This window comes from Diabrotica virgifera, chromosome 4 (assembly GCF_917563875.1).
Source record: "Diabrotica virgifera virgifera chromosome 4, PGI_DIABVI_V3a".
In the NCBI taxonomy this organism is placed as follows: domain Eukaryota; kingdom Metazoa; phylum Arthropoda; class Insecta; order Coleoptera; family Chrysomelidae; genus Diabrotica; species Diabrotica virgifera.
Genome location: NC_065446.1, coordinates 229,034,114 through 229,060,693, shown reverse-complemented (window position 1 = coordinate 229,060,693; position 26,580 = coordinate 229,034,114). Strand labels below are relative to the sequence as shown.

Sequence of the window (26,580 nt, the reverse complement as noted above, 5' to 3'; positions counted from 1 at the left end):
GCCAAAGTGTAGTAAGCCTATACGTGTATTATGTTTAAAGTAATTCTAGGCTTACTACACTTTGGCAGTACCTTCTAAACAATAGTAGCGTTAGTTTAATGGAAAAACATGATTTTCGCCAAAAATGTCACTTACGTTACTTTGCCAAAAATGTATCGATATGTATATCGTTTGCTTACAGCCAAAACCAGCTATAGTCAGTTCACTAAACTCAGACGCAACTGGCTAGATATTTTAGTCGATAATTTTTTTGTTTTTTGCCAATTTTGCAAAAATTGGCAAAATTACTAACTATTTAGTGATTATTAACTATTTAGTAATTATTTTTTGCCAATTTTACTAAAATTGGCAAAATTACTGACTAAAATATCTAGAAAGTTGCGTCTGAGTTTAGCGAACAGACTATGACTACAATTTTCGGACTTTCGAGAAAACTATGTTTTAAACTTTAATTAACAATTCAAAGTTTTATTTTAATAAAATTAAAAATAATATTAAAATAAAACTAAATAAAATAATATATTATATTCGTGGTTTTAATTATTTACAAACCAACTGAATGCTGAAATCAAAGAAGGTCTGGGGAGATCTATAATTTGAATCTCACTTCCTGCCTGTTCAGCGTGGCAAAATTCCAATGAAAACTTGGTTTCGTATACTCAGTTAGGAGTAAGACTGGTAGAAAATAATAATTTTGCTGTAAAATGAAATCAGGAGACATCTTATATTTCAGTTCGCTTAGAGAGCGTCATAATCATCCTTAGCGGTTTCAAGCTCCTTATTTTTCTGAGAGTGTTTATTTGACTACCTCTGGACGAACTGAAACAAATCCTTCCTGCCTGTTCAGGATGCAAATTACAGATCTCCCCAGGCCTTCTTTTGATCCAACACCTGTCACAGGTGTTGGATCAAAAGACATCTATAGGGAAGTAAGGTTTAAAATATACAAAACCAGCATACAGCCAATAGCAACATATGGTGTAGAAACATGGATCATGACTATTTGTCAGCAAGTTTAAAATGCTGTTTTATCAACCAGCAATTTGGATTTCTCTCTGGCCGCTTCACTGAATTTAATTTATTGACATTTACCGACTTCCTTGTGGAATCTCTTGAAGGTGGCTTCCAAGTTCATGCTGTATACACAGACTTTACAAAGGCGTTTGACCGGGCAAATCACAAGATTTTAATTAATAAGTTGAGAGGTCTGGGTATCCAGGGCGAACTTTTAGAATGGTTGTTATCCTAAGTATCTGAAAGAATACAGATAGTACATGTTCAGGGTTTTCGATCATTTGAAATTAAGGTACCTTCAGGAGTGCCACAAGGGTCACTTCTTGGACCCCTTCTATTCAATATCTATGTTAATGATATTGCCTCCTGTTTCCACTTTGCTTTTTTCCTAATGTTTGCTGACGATTTAAAATTATATTTTAAAATCAATAATGATGGTGACTATCAAAAATTACAATCTGACTTGGATCGGTTGAGCTATTGGTGTGATAGCAACGGAATGGAACTTAATGTTAAAAAGTGTCACTTAATGGTTTTTGGTCGAAATAGAACTCCTACAAATCATATCTATACTATTAAGGATTGTCCTTTAGACTCTGTATCTCAGATAAAAGACCTAGGTGTTGTGCTTGATTCCAGCTTATCCTACATCCCCCATATCTCATATATTGTCTCAAAATCACTTCAACTTTTAGGGTTTATCAAACGTGCAAAAGACTTTCTAAATATCCCATCCATAAAAGTATTGTATTGTTCACTTGTGAGACCTCACCTAGATTACTGTTCATGTGTTTGGTCTCCACACTATAACACCCATATTCTAGCTATTGAGAGAGTTCAGCACAAGTTCTTAAGATTTGTTGCATTTAAACAAAACCAGAGGGTTGATGAAATTAACTATTCTAATATAGAAAAGTCTCTCAACATAACCTCTCTCCAAATCCGACGCATGCATAAGGATCTCACAATGTTTTATAATATACTACACTCCAATAATTTTGGTCCTCAACTATTGGAGAAACTTAGCCTCCATGTTCTCAGTAGACAAATGAGGCTAAATCAACCTTTTTACATTAGACCCCATCACATTAACTACGGACACAACTCCTTCAGAACACCTAGGTTTGCTAACCAATATTCGGAGGGTTTAGATTGTTATAGTTTTCCAAATGAATTTAAAGCTCAGCTTAAAAACTGTATGTGATAACTTGATATCCTTGTGTTTTGTATATTTTTTGTTAATGTTTGTTATTTATTTAATGTTTAATTTTTAAATTTACTTTAGGTTAGGTTATAAATCTCCTGTGATTAATGTTTACACTGTATTTTAATTGGGTGATTGCCTGTTGATAAATAAATAAAAAAAATGACTGAAAAGACAATACATATAGGGCCGGTTGTTCGAACGCTAATCAACAATGATCATTATCAAATAAATAATTACTGCCACCAACTGTCAATGTCAACTTTGTTTGGGTTGCTAAAAACATAATTGATTACAATTCTGAGACTATAATCAATTAATATAACAATAATTATTAACATAATTGATAATAAATCTCATAATTGTAATTAATTATGTTTTCAGCAACCAAAACAAAGTTGACATTGACAGTTTGGTGACAGTAATTAAATATTTGATAATGATAATTGTTGATTAGCGTTCGAACAACCGGCCCATAATCATATTCCTTCTACCATACAATGGTGTAGGGTTAACTGAAAAGACTAAGGGCCGGTTGTTCGAACGCTAATCAACATTGATCACTATCAAATACTTAATTACTGTCACAACTGTCAATGTCAACTTTGGTTGGGTTGCCGAAAACATAATTATTGATGACAATTATGAAATTAGTTAATCAATTATGTTAATAATTGTTATGTTAATTGACTAACTAATCTCATAATTATAATTAACTATGTTTTCAGCAACCCAACCCTTTCGGCCCTTAGGGCCGGTTGTTCGAACGCTAATCAACATTGATCACTATCAAATATTTAATTACTGTCACAACTGTCAATGTCAACTTTGGTTGGGTTGCTGAAAACATAGTTAATTATAATTATGAGATTAGTTAGTCAATTAACATAACAATTATTAACATAATTGATTAACTAATTTCATAATTGTCATCAATAATTATGTTTTCGGCAACCCAAATAAAGTTGACATTGACAGTTGTGACAGTAATTAAGTATTTGATAGTGATCAATGATGATTAGCGTTCGTACAACCGGCCCTAAACCATATTAATACTTTTGAAAGGAAGATATTAAGGATAATATTGAGAACCCTCTGTAGCAAATTATGCAAAAATACAAAGATTGCGCTGGGCAGGTCACCTTATAAGAATGGATAACGACAGAACATCCAGCAGAATGCTTAGCGGAACTGTGGTGGGGCATAGGCCAGTAAGAAGACCAAGGAAGAAGTGGATAGACAAAGTAAGAACCGATGCTAAAGAGATATTGAGGGTGGACAACTGGAGGAGAGCAGCCAGGGGCAGAGATACTTGCAGGCGGATGCTAGGGGAGGCCAGGGCCTGACTTGGGCTGTAGCGCCATAAGAGAGAGAGAGAGAAAATATTGCAGTTCTGCCCTGGCTGGAAATTCACCTGACATGAACCCAATAGAGAGCATGAGGGAATTAATCAAACAGGCGATCACCACAGATGTTATTGCCACGAAGTGACAGTTGATTGAAGCACTTAAAGAATGGTATCATAACAAAAGAGCATGTCCCAACGTGTAGAAGCTGTAATTGCAGCACTTTTATAAGCCTTAAAACCAACTACTTGCTAAAAATTCAATGAAACTAGAAAATTAAGAAATCATTTTACTGCCCTAATAATTTGGCCACTCACTGACATTATTGTACATTATCTCATAAGTACTGCATGTACAAATTGATAATATTAGTCATGCATGAATCATATTAGTTAGCTTGGAAAATTGAATTATGGTGAAGTGAAATGTTTATTGTGAAAGGTAGTGGATATTAAGGCAGTTATAAAACATAAACTAAGTATATAGTGATTAAACGTTTTCAAAAGCAAAAAATTAAACTAAGACGGATGTATTGCGTGTATGAAAACTGTTTGGAGCTTATGTTGTGTATTTGTATGATAGTTATACAAGAATGTGTATGTTTATAAGTATGTATTTCAAAAATTCTCTCTGGTTATATTTTGTCTTATCTTTAGAATTTAAAAAACTCTTATATTCTTACCCATTGCATTCCTTCCATGTCCGAGCCTATCTTAATTATTTATATAGATGGATTTATATCAAAAAATAAAAAAAATAGTTTTTTATCAATTAATTGTTAATTTTTCATCACAGATACCATTTATTTTGACAGTTTTTGATGTTTGACAGTTTGATTGACTGGTTTGACAGATTGATTGACTCTGTGGAGAAAGCACAATTGTTTGCTATTCTGTGGCACAGAACAGACAAGCTACGTGATGTTGTTGTTAGATTGTCAAATAGAAAGAAAGTTAGGTTAATGCCCAAATACGCCAAATAAGTTTATCTTTATCCTTTCACTCCTTTGGGTTATTCTAATTTTCACTTTCGTATCGTCCAAAACGCAGAATTTACAATTTTAAAAATTCTTTCCATCATATATTCTGAAAAATGTCTAAAGGCGGCAGAGGTAGAGGATGGCTAAATATCAATAAAAATCAGAATAACCCTGTGCCCCCAGGTAATATTGTAACTGTAGCTAAACCAAATATTCCTTCCGTTGCAGATGAGTCTCTATTTACTGATGCTTCTGAATACAAAGAAATTATTAATAGAGTCAAAGAGCTCAATATATCTGATGATGGTATAAAGTTTAACCAAAAACTTAGATATATTTTGGAAAATTGGAAACAAGACTGTAAAAGTAGTGAAGAAGTTGAGTAAGTATTTATGTGAAACGTAATTTAAAGCACTGTTTATTAAAAAAAATGAATTAACATTTTCATCTTGTTCCAATACGAAGCCAAAGTTGTTTTATATTTCAGTTCGTTTAGTGAGCTCAACAAGCACCCTTACCGAACGGTTTCAAAACTTGTTAGTTTTTATCAGAAAATGCATAATATGTTGCTATCGCTAAACCAAACTGAAATGATCCAAATGACTATTTTTATACACTGTTTATTTATTCATACACCCAACAGACTTATAAGAATTGGACATTTTTGTAAATCGCAATCGTAACTAATTACAATGATTTTAAACAAAACTCAAAATTAAGTACAGTAGAACCCCAATTAAGGAGCGTTCAAGTATTACATAACGCGATTTTTGAAGATTTTTAACCCCCCCCTACGTAACGCACTCTTATGGGAGTAACATTTGCGTAACGCAATTTTTGAAGATTTTTGACACCCCCCCCCCCCCCCGCCCGTACCTGCGTTACGTAATACTTATCTTTAATAAGGGAACAGTCCCTTATCTGTGTGCAGATTACACATGCCAACAAAAAAAAAAGATTTAAAAACTTTTCTTATAAATTTATGTGAATCCTATGTAGTTTTTGGCGCTAAAAAAGAATCTGAAATTAGATTTTACATATCACCCACAGTGTTCCCATAATATGGCACTGGCTTATTCTACAATATAATAATTTTAAAAACACAAAATACCGGAATACATTAAAATGATACATTATTAGAATAATACCTTTTATCTAATTTTTATCTTTTCATAGTATAGATCTGTACAAGCATTTCAGGAGTCAGTGCTTTTGTATTTTCTTTCTCTTTTTTTTTCTGTACTTCTCAAGTAGCTTTTTCTCCGATGCGAGGCACTCTGTTGTTCCTGATGAAGTGACCAACAGTAATCACCCATCATGTTGGGGTGTTCCAACATCCCTGGTATGGTTGCTCCATCACCTTGATATCCTGGTGGAAGTGTTCGCCTCGTTTTTCAGTGACTGCACCGAGATTTTCAGGGAAATGATCAAGATGGTTATGCAAAAGGTGGATTTTAAGGCTCATTTCCAAATCTTAAATCTTATCTAAAATCTTAAAAAACTTATCTAATAAATTAGCTACTATAAGCTCATAGTTAGGGTCTTTCACATATTACCTAAAAACTCGGTTACAACTTTCTTGAATCCAATCCAAGCTTCTTTTTCCTTAGTAGTAATCTTGGTTTCAAAGGTAATTATGCAATTTTAAATGTTAAATTGTGAAAGAATGGTGGGTGATACAGCATTTTTAATATGATTTTCGGACTCAGCACACCAAAATACATAAGATAAAGGTAATTTAATCAAAAAAATTTTTTCATCGTTGGCCTGTGTTATCCGTGCTATGATTTTCTATTACTCAAGCTGCATGTTTAAGCTTTTATCAAAATAGCTCAAGACTATATACGCCAAGAGGGAGACTCATAATGAAAGATTTATTTTTTCTGTTATCCTTTTATGGTAGGTACGTAATATGTATTGTTATGATCTGCTTCTTATTAATTTTATATTAATTATTATTTATTTGATTAAATATTTAATTGTCGCAAATCATACATAAAAATGAATAAAAAATCTCAGGGTGCCTTTTTATACTATTAAAAAAAATCTAAATTATCTCACGTTATACTTATCTTCTCTCGTGGGTTCAGTATCTCTTAGTTGATCCTAATCGGGATAAAATAGGGAAAAGAAATAAAGCAAAATATTAAAATAAACATACAGAATTGTCTTTTATTTATCAAAATCAATACTCTAAAATCTCTCAAATCTAGAACCTGTGGACACAGATGTCCGAATGAAATTTTTACCACTTAAAATTTATTATAGTTAAAAAAAAACAATTTATCGGTTTGTTCCCGATGACTTTGGTAAAACAAACTAAACAAAACAAATTTATGTATTCGCAAGATTACCTATATTTACTGTTTACTTTTTGAAATATTGGAATTTTAATTCATATGCTTTTTACTCAAAAATTTAGTTTCCGAACATAAAAATCTCTTTCACATAAATTGACTGACCTTTTGCTTCACTCACTCTGATGTCTTCTCGTGACCCAAAACAGCTCTCCCTCGTTGACTATGTTAAAGGCTACTCATCAAAGCCCTCTCCGTTCTCCAGCTTCAAAACTATCAGCATACCAGCACCAATTCTCCAACAAGCCGGGCCTCTTTTGACACGTACTCGATTCAAACAAAACTCCAAAAATTCTCTGCTCTCCTTCTCACAATAATACAGAATCAAAGAGGTATTTCGTCTCAATTTGATCTGTCTCTCGTTCCACTTTTCAACACTATTCTCCTCTATCAAACAGCCACTGGTATCTGCTAACTATCTATCCACGAAAACGTCGAACCACTCCTCAGCGATGCCAAAAACATAATGACTTCTTTTTCAAACTCTCTCAATCATTCAAACTACCTTTCCCCTTCCAACTTGCCAAGAATCAGAAACAATCTTTTCCATTCGACAAACAAACAGTCATTCTCAAAATTATTCCGACCATCCTAATTACTTTCGGGGAAACTCTACAACATTTACTCGTGTTGAACAAAGATATTAAAATTCCAAACTTTCTTTTAAACCACTTTCCCAGAAAGTGATAATTACATCTACCTGTGGATTCTATAGTTCCCGTAGTAAACAATCTTTTTCCATTATAAACCTAAATACATCGTCCTTTTCACTTTAATTATTCACAAAAGTCTTTAATGGTTCATCGGAAAACTCATTAAAAGAGAAATCCACTTACATCCAAACTAAATTCTAATAAATATTTACAGCTCAATATACAGGGTGTATCAAATTTATGTGCCCGCGTTATTTAAAAAAAAATTTAATTTAATTTTCATTTTGCTTTTGATTGATAAATTGAAAACACAATAGTATGTATAGTACATACAGGGTGATTGACTAGTGGGTAAAGCCCAATAGATCTGCTATAGTAATAGATAGCAATAAAAGTTAATAACAAAAATTTTATCCACCTTTGAGCTTCACATTACAAAATTAGTTAGAATGTTACAGGTTGTTCGATAACACAGTGGCAGACCAAACTTATGTTTTTTTAAATGGAACACCCTATATTTTAATTTATATTCGAAATTCTGTTAACTTCTCCATCACAAAAATATAAAGGTTTGTTATATTATACAAGGATTTACAAAGTTGTAACCAATTTTGAATGAAAATAGTAACAAGTTCAACTCCCTGTATAAATAAAAATAAGCACAACAGCAATGGTTTATTAATACCCCATTTATTTATTTATTGTCAAAATTTTCAAGAAGAATTATTGACATTGCTAATTTTTTTTATATCTAATACAGGGTGTGTCAAAACGCAAGTACATTATTTTCTCAGTAATGTTAAATGGAACACCCTGTGTTTTATATCATTATTGAAAAGTAACATTACTGTACTTTAATTTTTATATAACATTCCCTATGTCCAAATTTAATAGTTTTCGAGATGTTTTCATTTTTCGGGGCAAATTATTTTAGGTGTCTAAATTTATCTAAATTTTAAGTCAGCCATGACTGAATTGTAACAATGTAGCAAATAAAGAAATAAAAATAATTTATTAGTAATACATTTTACAAAAAAAAACAAGCACGACATGCCACATTTTTGAAACAATTAAAAACTACTTTTTTATGTAAATGTAACAAATAAAGAAAGAAAATTAGTAATAAATTTTACAAAAAAACTAACACAAAGTACAACATTTTGTGAAGACAATTAAACAATACTTTTGTATGTAAATGTAACAATGTAACAAATAAAGAACGAAAAATAATTTATCAGTAATACATTTTGCAAAAAAACATGTTTGAAAAAATTAGAAGCTACTTTTAATAAAATATTTATAATATTTAATTAAATAAGGTGTTCAAAATTACCTTCTAACACATTTATGCACGCCTAAAAACAATCATTGAATGAGCTACTTACTCTATGAAGCATTTGTAAATTTACACATCGAAATACACTTTGTATTCTATTTTTCATCTCATCCCTTGTTGTTGCAGGTATTTTATAAACTTCATTATTAACGTAACCCCAAAAAAATCAGTCCAGTTTATTAAATTCTGGTGATTCGGGTGGCCACGCTACTGGTCCATTGAAAAATGAAAATATCTCGAAAACTAATAAATTTAGACATGGGAATGTTGTCTAAAAATTAAAGTATGGTAATGGTACTTTTCAATAGTGATATAAAATACAGTGTGTTCCATTTAAAAATTACTTAGAAAATAATGTACTTGTGTTTTGACTCACCCTGTATTTGATATAAAGAAAATTAGAAATATCAATCATTCTTAAACATTTTGACAATACATAAAAAAATATGGCATTAATAAAGCATTGCTGGTTTGCTTATTTTTATTTATACAGGGAGTTGAACTTGTTACGATTTTCATATATGATTGGTTATAACTTTGTAAATACCCTGTATAACATAACAAACCTTTATATTTTTGTGATGGAGAAGTTAACAGGATTTCGAATAAAAAATAAAATATAGGGTGTTCCATTCAAAAAAACATAAGTTTGGCCTGCCACTGTGTTATCAAACACCCTGTAACATTCTTACTAATTTTGTAATGTGAAGCTCAAAGTTGGCTACAATTTTTGTTATTAACTTTTATTGCTATCTATTACTATAGCGGATCTATTGAGCTTTACCCCACTAATCAATCACCCTGTATATGTATTTTATATAAGAAATAAATGTTCTGATTATCTGTGCTTTTTAATTATCAGTGCCACTGTCCGGTCCCGAGGAGCACGGATAATCGGGGTTCTACTGTATATACAAAATTGTTAACTACATTCAAACACGCTTATTGGAATAGCTTTCGTGCCATGGGAAAGTATTCCTATAACCGGGATATTCTAATAACCGATCATTGTTAACTAGTGGAAACATTTCGGGACCTCAAATTTCTATTTCTTAAACTGGTATATTCCTATAACCAGTATTCTAATAAGCGGGTTCGACTGTACTTTGAAAGACCTGATGAACAAAATATTTCTCCATTCATTTTTGTTTTGGGCTTTTCCAGTACCTCACCTTCAGGTGTTTAACATGTTCAGTGCCAATCTTGAACAAGCACCACTTAGCTGGTACCACATACTTAAATCGTTCATTTAGTAACACAGTACTTCTGACACCACTTATGCATCATCAGTATCTTTGATAAAATCTTCATGATGCTACTTGTGCATCATGGACACTGAAAGTGTTAAGGTCTTCCTCCCCTTTAGTAATCCATCTCGTTTTGGGTCTACCTCTTCTTTTTTGACCAATTAGTTTTCTGGTCATAACCAGTTTAGGTTATCCTTTAACGATCCTTTGTGACTTGACAAACCTGGTGGTGGCTGGTTCTTCGTACAAAGCCATTAACTTGTTTTTGATTTGTATCTTCCACCCATCTTCCTTGTATGCCTTTCCCATCTTTCATTGTTGGTACACAACAATAATAGCTTTAAAATTAATCATGCAATAGTATGGTTTATTCCATCAACATACGTCTGTTTTGGATTATCGCGCCAACGAATATTTCAGTGTGAAACATAAGAAGTACGAAAGTAAATGACTCTAATAATTATTCCAATAAACAGCAATGTAATTTGCATTATTTTCGTTCTTAATATTTTGCACAATAAAATATGCGTTGTCGAAATAATCCAACACAGTCGTATATTCGTGTAATAGGGTATAATACTTACAGTAAAACCTCTGTTACCTGAAACCTTTTTAACCGAAACGGCTGGCAGTTTCAATAATTTCACGAATAAAACATAAATTTTTATCACAAAACGGAAACAATTTGATGTTAATTTGTCAACAGTATCAACATTGCTTCCATACAACTAAAGAATGCAATTAAATATACAATGCAAATGAAACTATGGAGAGATATAGCTGCAAAACATCATTGTCAAAGGAAAACACAAAGGAAATAGAAGACTTCTTTAAAAAAACACTTTAAACATGTTCATTTTCCTTAACTTCATTATTCTGTATTTACATATTAAAGAAAACATTACGAAATCACCTCACAGTATTTTTTAATACCAAATTTGATTAAGAATACTTGTAAATTGTAAATTGATACAAGAAGAATACAAATAACACAATGTTATTTTTAACCCAAATTTTTATTATCTGAAATGGCTTCTCCAATTATTTCGGTTAATGGAGGTTTTACTGTAATTGTAAAAAATATCAAGATTTTTAGAAATACGTTTTTGTATAAACAATGTTAGTCATTTGTTATTTACAGATCATTTTTAAACATTTGCTGTAAGAGTTTTTCCTAACAAGTGCAGAAAGTCATACTTTTCCGCACGCGACTGCAGTTTGCCGAACGACGCGAAGCGGGAGTTCAACAAGCAGTCGAGTGCGGAAAAGAGACTTTCTGCAAGCGTTAGGAACAATATTTTTTTTATGAGTCTTTCAAAAATGATCTTAATCAATTAATTTAATTAATATGAAAATACATACACAAATTAATTCTTTGACAAGGGTTTCAAAACCAAACTTTCAGCATAATTGGTTAGCATGACGACGATCTTGGTTTCCATGACGACGATTCAAAACCACTGTTATTGTCTACTGATTTGACTTTCGAATATTATGTCAAAATTATTTTATTTCATCGAATTCTCGCGTTAATTTCATTAAAACATGAACACAATAAGATATATTTGAAAAAAATTTGTAAATAATATCTAAATATTAGTTTATTGCATGTATTATAATTACTTTAAGGCCATATTAACATATCTAAATTAACACGCTTGCGGAAAAGTAAAACGCGTGCGGAAAAGTAAAACGCGTGCGGAAAAGTAACACGCGTGCGGAAAAGTAAAACTTTCTAAACTAAAACGCGTGCGCGAAAGTAGACATTTTTGCACGCTCGTAGAAAAAAATCAGTTTTCAAACTAATCTACAAATGTAAAGTGAAAGAGTTTTACTAATTTGTAAATATTTTTTAATAGGAAAAGTTTTGATGCCTTGTATCAAGGATGTTTAAGTGATGATGAGTTAGCTTCTAAGCTGGTTATTATGATCTCGTCAAGATCTTTCATATCTCAAGAAGTTCATGACCAAAATTTCCGTCTCTTATTTTTAAGAAAATTACAGAATGATTTTGAAGGTAAGTGTAATTTTTTTGGTGTTATGTTATTAATTTCCTCTTTATTTTAAATGTGAATCAAGGTATTATACTAGTCTTAACATTTTATCAGGCATGTCATAATAAGGGACGATGATGAGAATGTAAGGGATGCAATAAAACCTGATAAAAACTAATAGCCACAAGGAAAGTAAATATAATCACATCACAAGTCCTATATATCAACAAGAAATACAGAAGAATTATTATTTAAATCCATTGTAAAAACATTGCTTTTTAAGTCAGAAACTACCAAATTTTTTATATCTTTATATAAGCCACATCCATCTTCTTTTTGGATTGGCGATTATCATTTTTTTTAACTGACACCAGAAAGAGACATTCAAATTTTTGTACAATCCTTAGGTCAAGTTTTGAAGCAAAGATATTCATATTTTTATGGATCTTTTCTGTCAAACTGAATTTTCAGTTCCAACTGTCTAGTAAATTTAGTAAGCAGCTTCCAGTTAAAAATAAAAGTTGTCAAAACTTTAAACACCTTTTTCTCAAAACTGTTTTTTTCAAAGGCGGTGGACATTGTAACTCAAAAACTATGTGACGTCAACTTATTTGACCTGTCAAAAATAAACTAATGGCTGCATCGTACTAAAATTTGATATACGTGACTATGTTCACCATGTCCATCTCTTTATCTAGATCTATATTAGTCCAAGTAATAAAGCTTAAAATTGGACAAATCCTCGCAATTTTTACAGAATGGATCGATTTATTTTTTATTATATTTTAATCGCAAAAGTTGGTAAAAACATTCATTCTAAGTAAAAAACGTTCTAATATTTTTTTGATAAAATTAATAGTTTTCGATTTATTCGCTATCGAAAGTGTTAGTTTTATATCGAAAAAATCCATGTTTTTAATAAGTTTTCTGCTAATAACTCCAAAAGTTTGCGTTTTATCAAAACAAATTTACTTAACAAAAATGTACCTTTTGAAAAATAAACAAAACCGTTTATTCTAATTCTCTTTAAGACCAATACCTAGTAATCGAGCTATACTTTATTATATGTTAGCTCTTCTTCGTCAAATGCTAAATATTGTAGTTTCAAAGTCAAAAGACGGGAAAACTATGCATTTTTCGAGGACAACTTGTTCAAACTAATTTAAAGTACTTAAAAATATCTATCTCCAGAAATAAAAAAAGTCTCTAGCTCAAAAATTAAGTGACTTATAATGAAAAGAATGCCATTCCCTATTTTTTTCAGCGAAAAAGTGATCGCAAGCAACCCCCTAATCACCACCCTAATTAAAATTAGTCATTGACCTTATTTGGTCTTTTTTATTTATGTATTATTAATAGGTTCTAGAAGTTTGACCGGCTTAGAATGTTTATTTTAAAAAAAAATGGAGTTAAAAGCGGATGACGAATTTTTGTAGTTTGGAAAAAATGGCCTTTTCTTCAGAATAGCAAGATCAGCTAGCATCAGAGATACGAAAATATGTTTAAACATGAAATTGTAGCTTATTTAATTCCCAAGAACCTGGTTTGCAAAAATTTTTTCTACGGCAAAAAATGAGTGAGCTATTGACAATTAAAACTTGTAATAACATGCAAAAACCACCGTTAACCCTTTCAAAGTCACCTCTTTTTGCAACTGAGGATTTTAAAAAGATTTAATATCAATAGGCTTATAGATCTTGTAAAAACTTATAAAAAGATAAAAAATAAAAAAGTTACGGTTTAAAAATTAGTATATTTTTAGCATAATAATGGAAGCATAATAATGTAAGTTAGCGGTGTTTTTACTCATTGGCCTTATTAATTCTTATTTATGTATTATTAATAGATTCTAGAAGTTTGACTGGCTTAGAATGATTAGTTTTTAAAAAAACTGGAGTGAAAAGCTAAAAACGAATTTTTGTAGTTTGGTAAAAAATGCCATTTTCTTCAGAATAGAAAGATTAGCATCAGAGATACGAAAAAATATATCAATATAAAATTGTAAGTTATTTAATTCCCAAGAACTTGGTTTGAAAAAATTTTTTCTACAGCAAAAATTGAGTGAATCCTAAATGAGTGTGTATATTGAAAAATATTGATTTTTTCTATACAAAACTAACACTTTCAATAGCGAATAAATCGAAAACTATTAATTTTATCAAAAAAATGTATAGAACATTTTTTGCTCAGAATGAATGTTTTTATCAACTCTTGCGGTCAAAATATAATAAAAAAATTACGCCATGGTAAAAGCGCCCCCATGGTAAAAGCGCCTTTTCAAGCGGAAAATTTTCAAGCAAATCGATCCATTCTGTAAAAATTGCGAGGTGAAAAGCTTCGGTTCCTGGCCTATGTGTCTAGGTATATAATAAATATGTAATTAGGTCTATCATGAAATGCACTGCTGAAATGAAACCCGACTATAGCACAAGAAGATATCTGGAACCAGTTAAATGAGAATCTTAGAAGAATAACAGGAAAGACAGGAATAACAATAATAGAAACACATGTAGGTTAGACAATATAAATGAATGGGTGCAATTTTTGAAAGGAAGAATGGGATAGTCACATTAGCAGAATGATAGAAATTAGAATAGAGAATAGCTTGGGGATAAGTCACTGATTGTAAGAAAAAGCATTGGACAACCTAGAACGAGACAGAATGACAATGTTTCAATAGAAAATGCGGCAACGTCGAAGAAAAACATGCAATATGGCTGGTTAAAAGTAGAGGAAGACGAAGGTAATTCTTTGAAGTGAGTAACTGTTAACTTTAATGTTGCTGTTGATAATTTGTTCATTAGGAAATACCCCACATTTATTTAGTGTTCTTGATCTTTAACTTTATTTATTTATTATTTATTTATTAACGGGCCTTGCCCACTTTTAGTACAATTTACAGTTTAAAAACCTCAATAGAATTAGTCAAATAATAAAATCTTAATATAAAAACAATATAAATACAGTCTAAAAAGTGCTTAGAAAAATAAAGTTAAAGTTAAAATAATAAAACAATACAACATTGATATATGAAACTGACAGGTACAAAATCATTAGTTACACGTTATTACAATATTGCTAAATTTATTTATTTATTTACGGGCGAACCCATTTTACAAATTAAGTACAATTTTAAAACAAGTACGATAATTTAAAAAAATACAATTAACATGTTAACCCTCCGTTAGTCGCTATCGGTGTCACACACCGACGACAGAATTATTCATTCGGGATTTACAAAATAACTGGTTTTTTCTATCGCCACTTTCTGTACCTCTTCCTATCAACTAACCTCGTGTTAGTTTACATTCTTACCTACTTGGGTACAGGTGTGTGAGTTTTATAGCTATTTTCGGTGCAAGACTCCGTAGCGACTAACGGTGTGGTTATTACTTTATTGGCATAACTTGCAGTTCAGGTAAAGATTTAGCATCTTATTATTGCATTTTATCGGTAAGTTTTGGTCAAATCTTATTTATAGATGTCCTTTTATGCCGAACAAAATCGTTTGTTGGAATTATGGGAAATGGTCCCTAGCGAATATTTTTATATTACTAATAACAATATGTATATTGTTATACTAGGGTTTTTCATTTTATATCTGTTGTTTTTCAATAAAACATTTTCAAAAATATTTTTCAGTCATTCCTATACACAATATAAAATATTTGTATGAATTTTATAGCAATAACTTTTTTTTTAATTGTCAGTCTTTGACACCGTAGCGACTCTTGATGCTCCGTTTATCCTAGCGACTAAAGGAGGGTTAAAGGTTTAAAACAAAATAAAACATTTATAAGCTAAAAACTACAAGACAATTAAACATGAAAGTACACAGACATAATATAAATAATAAACATAAAAAGTAGGTACCTACATCTGATAATAACCGTCGTCAAGTGATATTTGACAATACGGCCTTGAATCTGTTTAAGCTGTAGGACAAGTCGAGTTCCTGAAATTGATTTGCAATTCTTTGGCTTCGAGATAAGAACGAATAATGAGCATAATTTGTTCTATGCATTGGTACAGAAAATGAAACCAATTGTCTTGTCTGGCGGTTGGGAACTGCGAAATTAATTTTGGCTAACATATCTGGGCAGTTGATTTGTGAGTTAATCAGCTTAAATAATATAATTAAGTCGTGATGTAATCGACGGCTTTTTAATTTAGTAATATTTAGCATCTGTAAAATATCGTCATAATGCATATACTAATTTATATCACAATTTGCTTTAACAGGCTCACAAAACTAAAGCTTTCATTAAAAAATCCAAACTATCAGCATAACAATTCGTGACACTCTAGGTATATAATAATTAAGGCCAACATTGGTTCTCCTAAATGGCTGATGAAATGCGTTAACTGATTTGGTGTTTCTAATTGGAACTGCTAACAACATTGTGGCAATTAGTGAAGGACAGTCAATAATGCTATTAATGAGTTTAAAAATATTTTGAGATCTGCCTGATCCCTCCTCACTTTCAAAGTAGGCAAGGAAAATGTATCTTGTAATAATGCAAAATCATATGAAAACTCATTTACACGAGGTACAGTTGAGTCCGGGAATCTTTACCCGTGCGTCATCATTTAAAGCATACGAAATAAGTCGATGATAAGTCGGAAATTGAAATTTACTAAACGCAACAGCAAGTCACTTACTGTTGCGTTTAGTAAATTTCAATTTTCGACTTATCATCGACTTATTTCGTATGCTTTAATTAAATGATGACGCACGGGTAAAGATTCCCGGACTCAACTGTATTCTGCTCGATTCTGTGAATGTGTGAAGTATAATGGGGGCTCCAACTTAAGCCCTTACATATGATACTGTCAGTACTTTGCCTAATATATATTTTAAGACATTGTCGCTGGCCAAGAAAAATTTAAAGTACAGGTTAACACCTATGAACGGATATAAATCCATCCCTATCTGACTCCCCTTCGTATATCAACTATTATGTATTATATTACACTACATCATTCTACTACGCCTAAAACATTTTTTAGGTGGCAAAGTTCTTCAGAAAACAAATCCGATAGCATTTAGAAACTGTGTACGTATGTTAGGGGAATTTTTTAGTAAAGCAAGACTAGTAAACGGTGATCCATTCACATTTATGTTAATTCCATTGGTAAATTGTCTAGAAATGCTCCTAGATTCACCACAAGTTTCCGATTTACAACAAGTTGCTTTTCAGGTAAGATACTCATTATTTTTAACATTTAAAATGTGTTTGACATACAGAACCGTTCTACTAACTACATCCACCACTTCGCGTATCTTTAGTACATATTTCTGAATGTTACCGAGAAGTAGATGTTGGCTGAGAATCAACAGAATCAAAGAAAATGAAAAATCAACGCTTGTTAATCCTAGGTGGCAAAAACTTTACCAACCAGTTATATTGCAGCTAATTTGGTTATTGCAGCCTATTTGGTACATTGTGTATATTTTACTGTTTTGAATAATTGCTATGTTACTAAGTAAAGTCGACTTCATTTTCCACTGGCGAAGCGTCCATGTAACCACTGTTACCATTGGTAACAGTTAAAAATCTTGCAAATAAATATTTTATGACTACTATGAAATAATTCCATTTATATTTTTTACCAACGGGATAAATATTTGTTAATAGTATCTACCTTATTCAGTAAATAGTCAACTAATAGACGCACGAAAATATTGGCGAGATATGTGAATCCATTTCACGTTATTATATGCTGTTACCAATTCTGGCAGTGGTAACGCAAGAGGAAGGAGGAACCTCGCTATCACGTGGGACTAAATAGCTCGTTTCTGAAAATTTTGAAGAAGCGACGGCTCTAGAGACGGCACGCGGGCACGCTGTGTATATCAGTATTGTAACCATTTTGAGGATTGGTAACATTGCTTTAGTACCTATTACAGATTACAGTGTGCGTGCATTTAAATATGGAAGAGTGTTGCTGCGTATTGCGTAATTGATCAATTACTTGAAAAGTCATTCTCCTTGTATATATATTTTTTATATACATATATAATTTTGAAGAAAAAAATGAGATTATTGAAAATGGAAGAATTAAAATATAAACAATAGTTTTCAAAATCTGTTCTTTTTCCTACTTGTTCATTTTTTATGTTAATTTTATGGTAGAATAATATGTTTAGTTTGTTTCATATTTATTGCTATACCTGTTACATATACATAATTACATACATATCTATAATTTGGGAATAGTGATTTGTTTAATTTTATCCCACAGGATTGAAAACAAAAACTTATATTTGGGAGGTTCAAAATAATTTTTTTTAAGAAAATTGTTTACGTCTGGTTTTGGTAACACTTTAGAAAAAGTCACGCATCGCCACTGTCATTTTCTATACAGAGATTCCAAGAAAGAAGGGATTGTTAACAAAAATTCTTATTTCCGCTGGATTTGAACTCACGATCACTGAGTTTTTCAGCACAATTAGTTGACGCTTTTACCACTGGCCCATCAAGACATTTTACCACGAAGTTGGTTAGAAGCAAAAAAAATGCAGGGTCAACTGTCTTGTCTTGTACAAACGAATCGGTTTCTTTGATTTAAACTTGATAGGGCTTTAAAGAAATCGTGATTAATAAGATTGGGCTATTGACCGATTATGTGTCTCTGGAACACAAACATAGGTGTTGGCTATATATGACTGTAGTCAGACCTATGATGAAATATCGAGCACTACTATAGTTGATTTTTTAACCAAGAGGAGTAAACTAAAAAGATTCATCTTCTTGTTTCGATGATAATCCATACATGTTATATTATACACTAAGCACCAAAATTAACGCACCACCTTAAAAATGGGACATTTTTGATGTCTCGAATTTCCTAAACCTGTCTTCCGATTTTAGTGATTTTTTTAGTATATTATAGCTTTATTCTTCAAGAATATCGATGTAATAATATTATTACTAAACAGGTAAGTGTCATTGTATACCGGGTGTAAAAATGATAGTGTGTTTTTCCTAAAGGTTTGGAACACCCTGTGGAATATTCTAGCGTATATAAGATATTGAAATTAAAACTCAACTGTAGCGTAAGACTTTCTTAATATTATGCTTTTTGCTTCATTCGCTTATTTGGGATAATAAACAGTTAGGTACTTTAACAACTAGCCAGGATATTCATCAATACAGGGTGTTTCTAAATAAGTGCGACAAACTTTAAGGGGTAATTCTGCATGAAAAAATAATGACCGTTTGCTTTATAAACATATGTCCACAAATGCTTCGTTTCCGAGATACGGGATGTTGAATTTTTTCTTACAAACTGACGATTTATTTATTGCTCTAAAACCGGTTGAGATATGCAAATGAAATTTGGTAATTTTTAGGAGATAGTTTTTGCGCATTTTTTGACATACAATTAAGAATTTTATATTCACCATTGGCGTGCATACGGGTATAAACATTTTAGATACATCCCGTATGCACTCCAATGGTGAATATAAAATTCTTAATTGTATATCAAAAAATACGGAATAACTACCTCTTAAAACCTACCAAATTTCATTTGCATATCTCAACCGGTTTTAGAGCAATAAATAAATCGTCAGCTTGTAAGAAAAAATTCAACATCCCGTATCTTGGAAACAGAGCATTTGCTGACATATATGTTTATAAAGCAAACGGTCATTATTTTTTCATGCAGAATTACCCCTTAAAGTTTGTCGCATTTATTTAGAAACGCCCTGTATTGATGAATAACATTGCTAGTTGTTAAAGTACCTAACTTTTTTATTATCCCACATAAGCGAATGAATCAAAAAGCAAAATGTTAAGAAAGCATAAGGCTATAGTTGAGTTTTAATTTCAATATTTTATATACGCTAGAATATTCCACAGGGTGTTCCAAACTTTGAGGAAAAAACACACTATCGTTGTTACACCCGGTATACAATGACACTTACCTCTTTAGCAATTATATTATTACACCGATATTCTTGAAGAATAAAGCTATAATATACTAAAAAAATCACTCAAATCGGACAACAGGTTTAGGAAATACGAGACATCAAAAAACACAAAAAATCGCCGATATACGTAATTAACCTATAAAATGACAGAAGTGACAAAATTTCATAAACGTCATTAGTGTCAAAATATAATAACAGTGGAGTAAACTTGCCCGCGGTTGGACCAATTAGAAATAAGCATTACGGCGCGCTAAATTTGAATCACTCCTCTTGGTTAAAAAACAAACAATAGTATGATGGTCTAAATGCCAAAAAGATCACCAAAGAGAAGCTGAATAAAGTTCAACGAGAAGCATACTTACTTATACCAGGAGGCATGTTGACCAACCCAACCGCCTCCGTCCATGGAGGTCATACTTGACATCCATTGTTCCAGGTTCCAGGAAGGAAATGGTTGAAAATGGTACCAGATGCAAAGTCGCTGAAATCGAATCAAATTGGCTCCAAGTTAGTGTGGATCTGTCTGTAGAATGTTGTTCAGATCGCAAACAGTAACAAAGTAAATTTGCCCTGGATTTATAGGCAGTCTGGTATGGAAGGGAATGAGAAAGAAGACCTACTTGCCAGGGTAGGGGCAAAAGGAACATTCATAGGTCCAGATTTGGCATTTTATACGAAAGTTGCATATCTAGAGCCTTATATAGCAGTAATATTTACATACATAATATGTATTTATTAATTAATAAACACCTATTTTCAGTTTTATTTGAACGGCGCCGCTATTAAAACTGAATGTCCTGATAAGCTTAACGAGCTATTCAACAAAATACGAACTCTTCTCACGTCTGACAAACAAATATCCAAAGAAGGAAAGCTATGGCTATTATTATCCATAGAACTGGGGGCCAACAAGTTCGGAGTGCTGCCCATAGATGTCTTTAAATTTTATCAAGAGCAAATCGGTGGTAATGGAATGTCTTTGTTTCAAGTAAGTAAAGAAGATAGAAAAAGATGTGGTACATGTAAAAAGATTAAGTAAAAATATTTGGATGGAGTTTGTATAGAATAACAATAAATTTTTATATTTTTTTAGACGCTTCTTTAAATCTACTTCACTTTTACTGTGTGCATATGCTTTACTATATGTAACTTGCTGTGTTAGAAATCTGAATGTTTGTCTGGTATACAGGGCTTTTCATTAATATATGAAGGGTCAGAGAGAAGAACAATGAATGTCATATCTGGAAGTGTTTTCGGTAAAATGAAAAACAAAGTTACATATTCATCTTTTTTGCTCCTTGCGTCAAATTTTCCGATGGGTTTTTAAGGCGATTCTCATCGTTATTTTCCCTTGGACAGGTTGATAGTACTCTTTCTAAGCTAACATAATACGCAAGAATCGCAAAATGACCAAAAAATTGACATTCATCGTTTTCCCCCCTGGTCCTTCATATGTAAATGTTTTAACTGCACAACTTTGAAGTCGAAATATTACAACTTATACACAAAGATACACAAAATATTCGTTTATGAAATTCAAGAAGTATTATTTAAATATTTAACACTTTGGGCCGACATTGACAATGACACACTCGAGCCGCAGCCGTCAGTGTCTAAAACTGGTGCAACGTGAATATGGGTATTTTTAACCCTTAACCGGAAATATGCCGTCTGTGAGACGACCTTCAATATACATTTGTTATCTCAGATTTTCCGTAACCGACAAGTTAACCCTAATCCGACTGGTCAGTTAGCCTTCCATTGAAATTTGAATTACTATGTGTTGTGAACTGCTTAGTGGCAATTATGAAGATGGCGAGATGGAAGGTCCCTTGTTTCAAACGAATGAGGATGATCGGCAGCCACTCCCCACCCCCACCAAAGAAGAAATTAGAGAAGCCATCCTCTTCTTCTTCTTCTTCTTTTGGATAGACATGACTGTCTGTTTTTTCAATGTGCCTCTAGTAAGTTGTCGTTCCATCGTTTTCGTGGTTTTCCCAATGATCTTCTTCCTATTGGGGAACCGTCTCTCGCTGTCCTGACTACCCTATCTGTTGTCATTCGAAACCATCCTAACACTGAAAAATAATAAAGCCCACTAAAAATAATAACTTTTCAAAAACGGCGACGACACCCTCTTGAAACACAGGGATAAACTGATAACTGCAATCTGGCAACAGAAAGAAACACCTACAGACTGGAAGTTGGGTGTACTGTGTCCTCTACACAAAAAGGGAGACATGATGGTGTGTGATAATTATAGAGGCATCACTCTACTCAATATGGCATATGTATAAAGTGTTGTCCAACGTATTGTACCGGGTGTCCCAATAAGAATGGCTCTCGGCCATATCTCAGGAACCGTTTGTAGTACAGCTTTGAGAAAAAACTATTTATAACAAAAGGTGCCTCGGGAAAAGCCTGGAAATTATCTTCATAATTGTAGGTTTACCGCTAGAGGGCGTAATTGAATATCAAAAATTAGAAAATGAAAATTTTACCAAATTTACCTAACGAAAGGGCACTGGAAATCCAATCATCGTATTCTTCATAAAATTCTGCGCATATTTGATTTCATAGGTTTAAGTATACCTTTGCAAATAAGAGGTGGGGGTGAGTGGGAACCTTCTTATGGAAAAATGGCTGTAAGTCCGGTTCTGCTAAATCGAATTTTGCATACTTGGTCTTGTTGAAAACAGCTCTTTTTCGTCAATGTAAGTGTCATATTTTCGAAATAGCCTAACAAGTAATATGCAAGCTAGGAGGCGTTATTTAATTATTTTAAGAAATCTAGTTTTCTTTGGAAAATATTAAATACAAGTATGCATTTTTAATCCTGTATTACAAAATTAGACCAAATTAGCAACATAATCCCGAAAACCGCATGTCGATACCTTTTTTCTATCTCGTGATATCTTAAGAAATGTGTAAATTTTAAACATAACTGTTACTATCACCGATAAACGAGGTTAAGGAAAAGTAGTGTGCTATAGAAAAACAAATAAACAATTTCCAGATGTAAACGTATATAATTAATGAAAACAACAATAAGACTAACTACACTATAAAATATAACAAAGAAATAAAACCAACTACTTACTTTGTCTTAGTGACTGCCTACTAAATGTTCAAATTGTTGCCCATCAGTTTCGATGCAAGCATTTACTCTTTCAAGGGTAGATTGAATAGCAACATATTTAACTGTTTTAGACTTTTATTTTATGGGGACGAAATAAAGACTTTGTTTTTGTCGCTTGGACCACTACTCGAGAAAACATGATCTAGAATCTAGAGAATACCAAACGTCATTCAAAGCATTGCGAAAGCAGAAATTGAGACTGCTGTTCAATCTACTCTTCAAAGAGTAAATACTTGCACCGAAAATGATGGGCAACAATTTGAACATTTGGGTCGTCACTAAGTAAGTATGTATTTGCTTTTATTTCTTTGTTATATTTTATAGTGTTGTTTGTCTTATTGTTATTTTAATTAATTATATACGTTTACATTTGGAAAATGTTTCTTTGTTTTTTCCATAGCACACTAGTTTTCCTTAATTTCGTTTACCGGTGGCATTAACAGTTGTTTAAAATTTACACGTTTCTTAAGATATCTCGAGATAGAAAAAAAGTATCGACATGCGATTTTCGGTATTATGTTGCTAATTTGGTCTAATTTTGTAATACAGGATTAAAAATGCATACTTGTATTTAATATTCTCCAAAGAAAACTAGATTTCCGAAAATAATTAAATAACGCCTACTAGCTGGCATATTACTTATTAGGCTATTTCGAAAATAAGACTCTTACATTGACAAAAAAGAGCTGTTTTCAACAAGACCAAGTATGCAAAATTCGATTTAGCAGAACCGGACTTACAGCCATTTTTTCATAAGAAGGTTCCCACTCACCCCCACCTCTTATTTGCAAAGATAGACTTAAACTTGTGAAATCAAGAATGCGCAGAATTTTATGAAGAATACGATGATTGGATTTTCAGTGCCCTTTTATTAGGTAAATTTTGTAAAATTTTGATTTTTTAATTTTTGATATTCAATTACGCCCTCTAGCGGTGCATCCACAATTATGAAAATAATTTCCAGGCTTTTCCCGAGGCAACTTTTGTTTTAAATATTTTTTCTCAAAGCTGTACTATAAGCGGTTCCTGAGATATGGCCGAGAGCCATTCTTATTGGGACACCCGGTACAAAAGACTCCTCCCCTGCGCCGAACGTAATATGTTATATATTATAGTGGGAGGATATCAGTGCGGGTTCCGGTTCCATCCTAATAAATCAAAAACGGACCAGATATTTACAGTGAGGCAGATTCTTGAAAAACCCTAGAGTTCATCATCGACACCCACCACAGATTCATAGACATCAAGCCGCATACGACTCAGTTAATAGAGGTAAACCTCTACTTGCTATGGTAGAATTTCAAATACCGCTTACTCTTGTCCAATTAACTGAACTTATACTCACAGGAGCAAAGAGCATGGTAAAAATCCAAAACGATTTCTCCCTTCCATTGCAAAAATGGACTAAGACTGGGTGATGGACTATCGTGTCTCTTATTTAACCTGGCATTAGAAAAAATAATTCGAGAGTCCCAGATTAATGTGAATGGTACTATCTTTAACAAATCAGTACAAATTGTCGATGACATAGACATCATAGGTAGGTCCACAGAATTTCTGACTGAAGCATTTCGGTCATTAAGAGCATCTGCACAGAGGATGGGACTAAATATGAATGTTATGACCAAATATATTTGTTGCACTAGGTCAAGCAACCCGACTAATAATTGACGATCTAGTACTGGAAGGTGTCGACACCTTCATATACTTACGCTCGCTGCTAACTAAAGATAACAATGTTAGTCTTCTTCTTCTTTTAAATAGACATGACTGTCTGTTCCTTCAATGTGCCTCTAGTAAGTTGAGGCCAGTGAAGTGTTACTATGGCTTAGGAAGACAGATGGCCAGAACAATACTATTAATTAATATATTTTTTGTATGGCAAAACAATGATTTCGAATAGTTTCTTGAGAGTAGCATGACAGAGATGAAAGTCACTTTTGAGAACGGACCGGATTAGCCCATAAGCATAGCAATTAGGTACCTACCTATGTGTCTAGTAGCATGGCGCTTGCTGTATACGGATTATATACAACCATCTCTGAAACGAGGCCTTTCCATTTGTGTCCAAAAATATTACCTCTCTGGTTAAGGGTTAAAAGTGGTTTTTCTGTTGTATGTTCGGACTTGTTTTAGCCTGTTGTTTCGTATTTTTTGTACCATTGGTGGTATATGAGGGCTACGGTAGTGATAGCCGTCATGTACCACTTATGGTACAAGCGGTAATTGTCACATAACCTCAAACATTACCTCAATATATTCTTTGTTTCAGTTTGTGATAAACCACAAAGTAGATGATGATATCGAGAGGTAAAATATCGTGTCCTGCTGCAGTCCGAATCTGCTAGTGACTTTACAGTATCAGTGAATAGATAAAGTGACTCTAATAAACAAAGTGTATCGTTAGTGTCGGAAAATGATTCGTCAAATGGGTGTATTGATACGGTCGGTCCTCAGTCGACCATAATTGATGTGGCAAGTCCTTCATGATGTGAGTGTTTCTTCATTTACAACAAAATATGTTTTATATTCCGAAGAGGAAGAGTCCAAACCTAAGAAGATTTTAGAACCTAAACCATATTTAGATTCCGAGGACGAATATATTTTTTCTAATGTCTCTGGTTTCAAAGAGGATGATAGTGCCTTAGAGAGACAAATTATATCAGGAAACTGATAGGATTAAGTGACCCTGATGAAGAAGATCAGAATAATCCGATATTAGAAAATTGGGGACAATGCCGTGATAAACAAGACAACTTGTCAAATGGATATGAGGAGGAAGAGAAGAGATATTTTTCAAATCAAGCAGGTCTAGTAGCATGTAATGAGAGATTGTTTCAAGTAAAACAAATTACTGAAATGATTCGTCAACAATATGAAGATGTAATGGTGATGTAATGATGAAGCCATGGAGAGGACGATTAATTTTTTGTCAATAGCTTGCCAAGAAAACGCACAAATATGGAGTTATGTATATAAGAAAACGCACAAATATGGTGTATAAAATGTGTACTCTAGGTGGCTACACCTATAATCTTTAGGTATATGCCAGAAAAAATGGTCTTCCTCCTTCCTCTCATGGTCACACTTACGATGTTTTAGACCTCACTAAATGGAGTAATAAATGAATGCAGAACATTGTGGATAACTATTATTCAAGCATCCAATTGTCAATCTTCCTCCCAGCCCCCAGACCTCTTCCTCCCAGCACTATAAGTAAGAAGTTAGGAAAAGGTGAAGTATATGGGGAACAAAGTGAAAATGGAATTCGCGAGAACTGTGTATATCTTCTTCCTTAGGTCATCATGTTTACAATTTTCTGAAATCTTTCTCTATTGGCTGCTGCGTGAAATAATTCTTCTACTGTGAAAC

General features: G+C 32.5%; 2 protein-coding genes across 4 annotated transcripts in view; one reads left to right on the top strand and one right to left on the bottom strand.

Moving 5' to 3' along the window:
- Positions 1–4,401, bottom strand: part of LOC114327395 (coatomer subunit zeta-1) — a 33,296-nt gene extending 28,895 nt beyond the window's left edge. Inside the window, exons 1-2 of one of the 2 annotated variants that reach the window (XM_050649905.1) lie at positions 1,311–1,911; positions 961–1,253 (exon numbers count right to left, since the gene is read on the bottom strand). In XM_050649905.1, the coding sequence (XP_050505862.1) occupies positions 961–990 (30 nt within the window). In that variant the 5' untranslated portion in view covers positions 991–1,253; positions 1,311–1,911. Of the gene's footprint in view, positions 1–960; positions 1,254–1,310; positions 1,912–4,246 lie in introns of those variants that run through there. The other variant, XM_028276003.2, reaches the window with a different exon arrangement.
- LOC114327394 (CBP80/20-dependent translation initiation factor-like) overlaps positions 4,002–26,580 on the top strand; it is a 31,311-nt gene continuing 8,732 nt past the window's right edge. The window contains exons 1-5 of one of the 2 annotated variants that reach the window (XM_028276001.2): positions 4,002–4,172; positions 4,772–4,925; positions 11,996–12,153; positions 17,141–17,331; positions 20,830–21,057. In XM_028276001.2, the coding sequence (XP_028131802.1) occupies positions 4,157–4,172; positions 4,772–4,925; positions 11,996–12,153; positions 17,141–17,331; positions 20,830–21,057 (747 nt within the window). In that variant the 5' untranslated portion in view covers positions 4,002–4,156. Of the gene's footprint in view, positions 4,173–4,506; positions 4,926–11,995; positions 12,154–17,140; positions 17,332–20,829; positions 21,058–26,580 lie in introns of those variants that run through there. The other variant, XM_028276000.2, reaches the window with a different exon arrangement.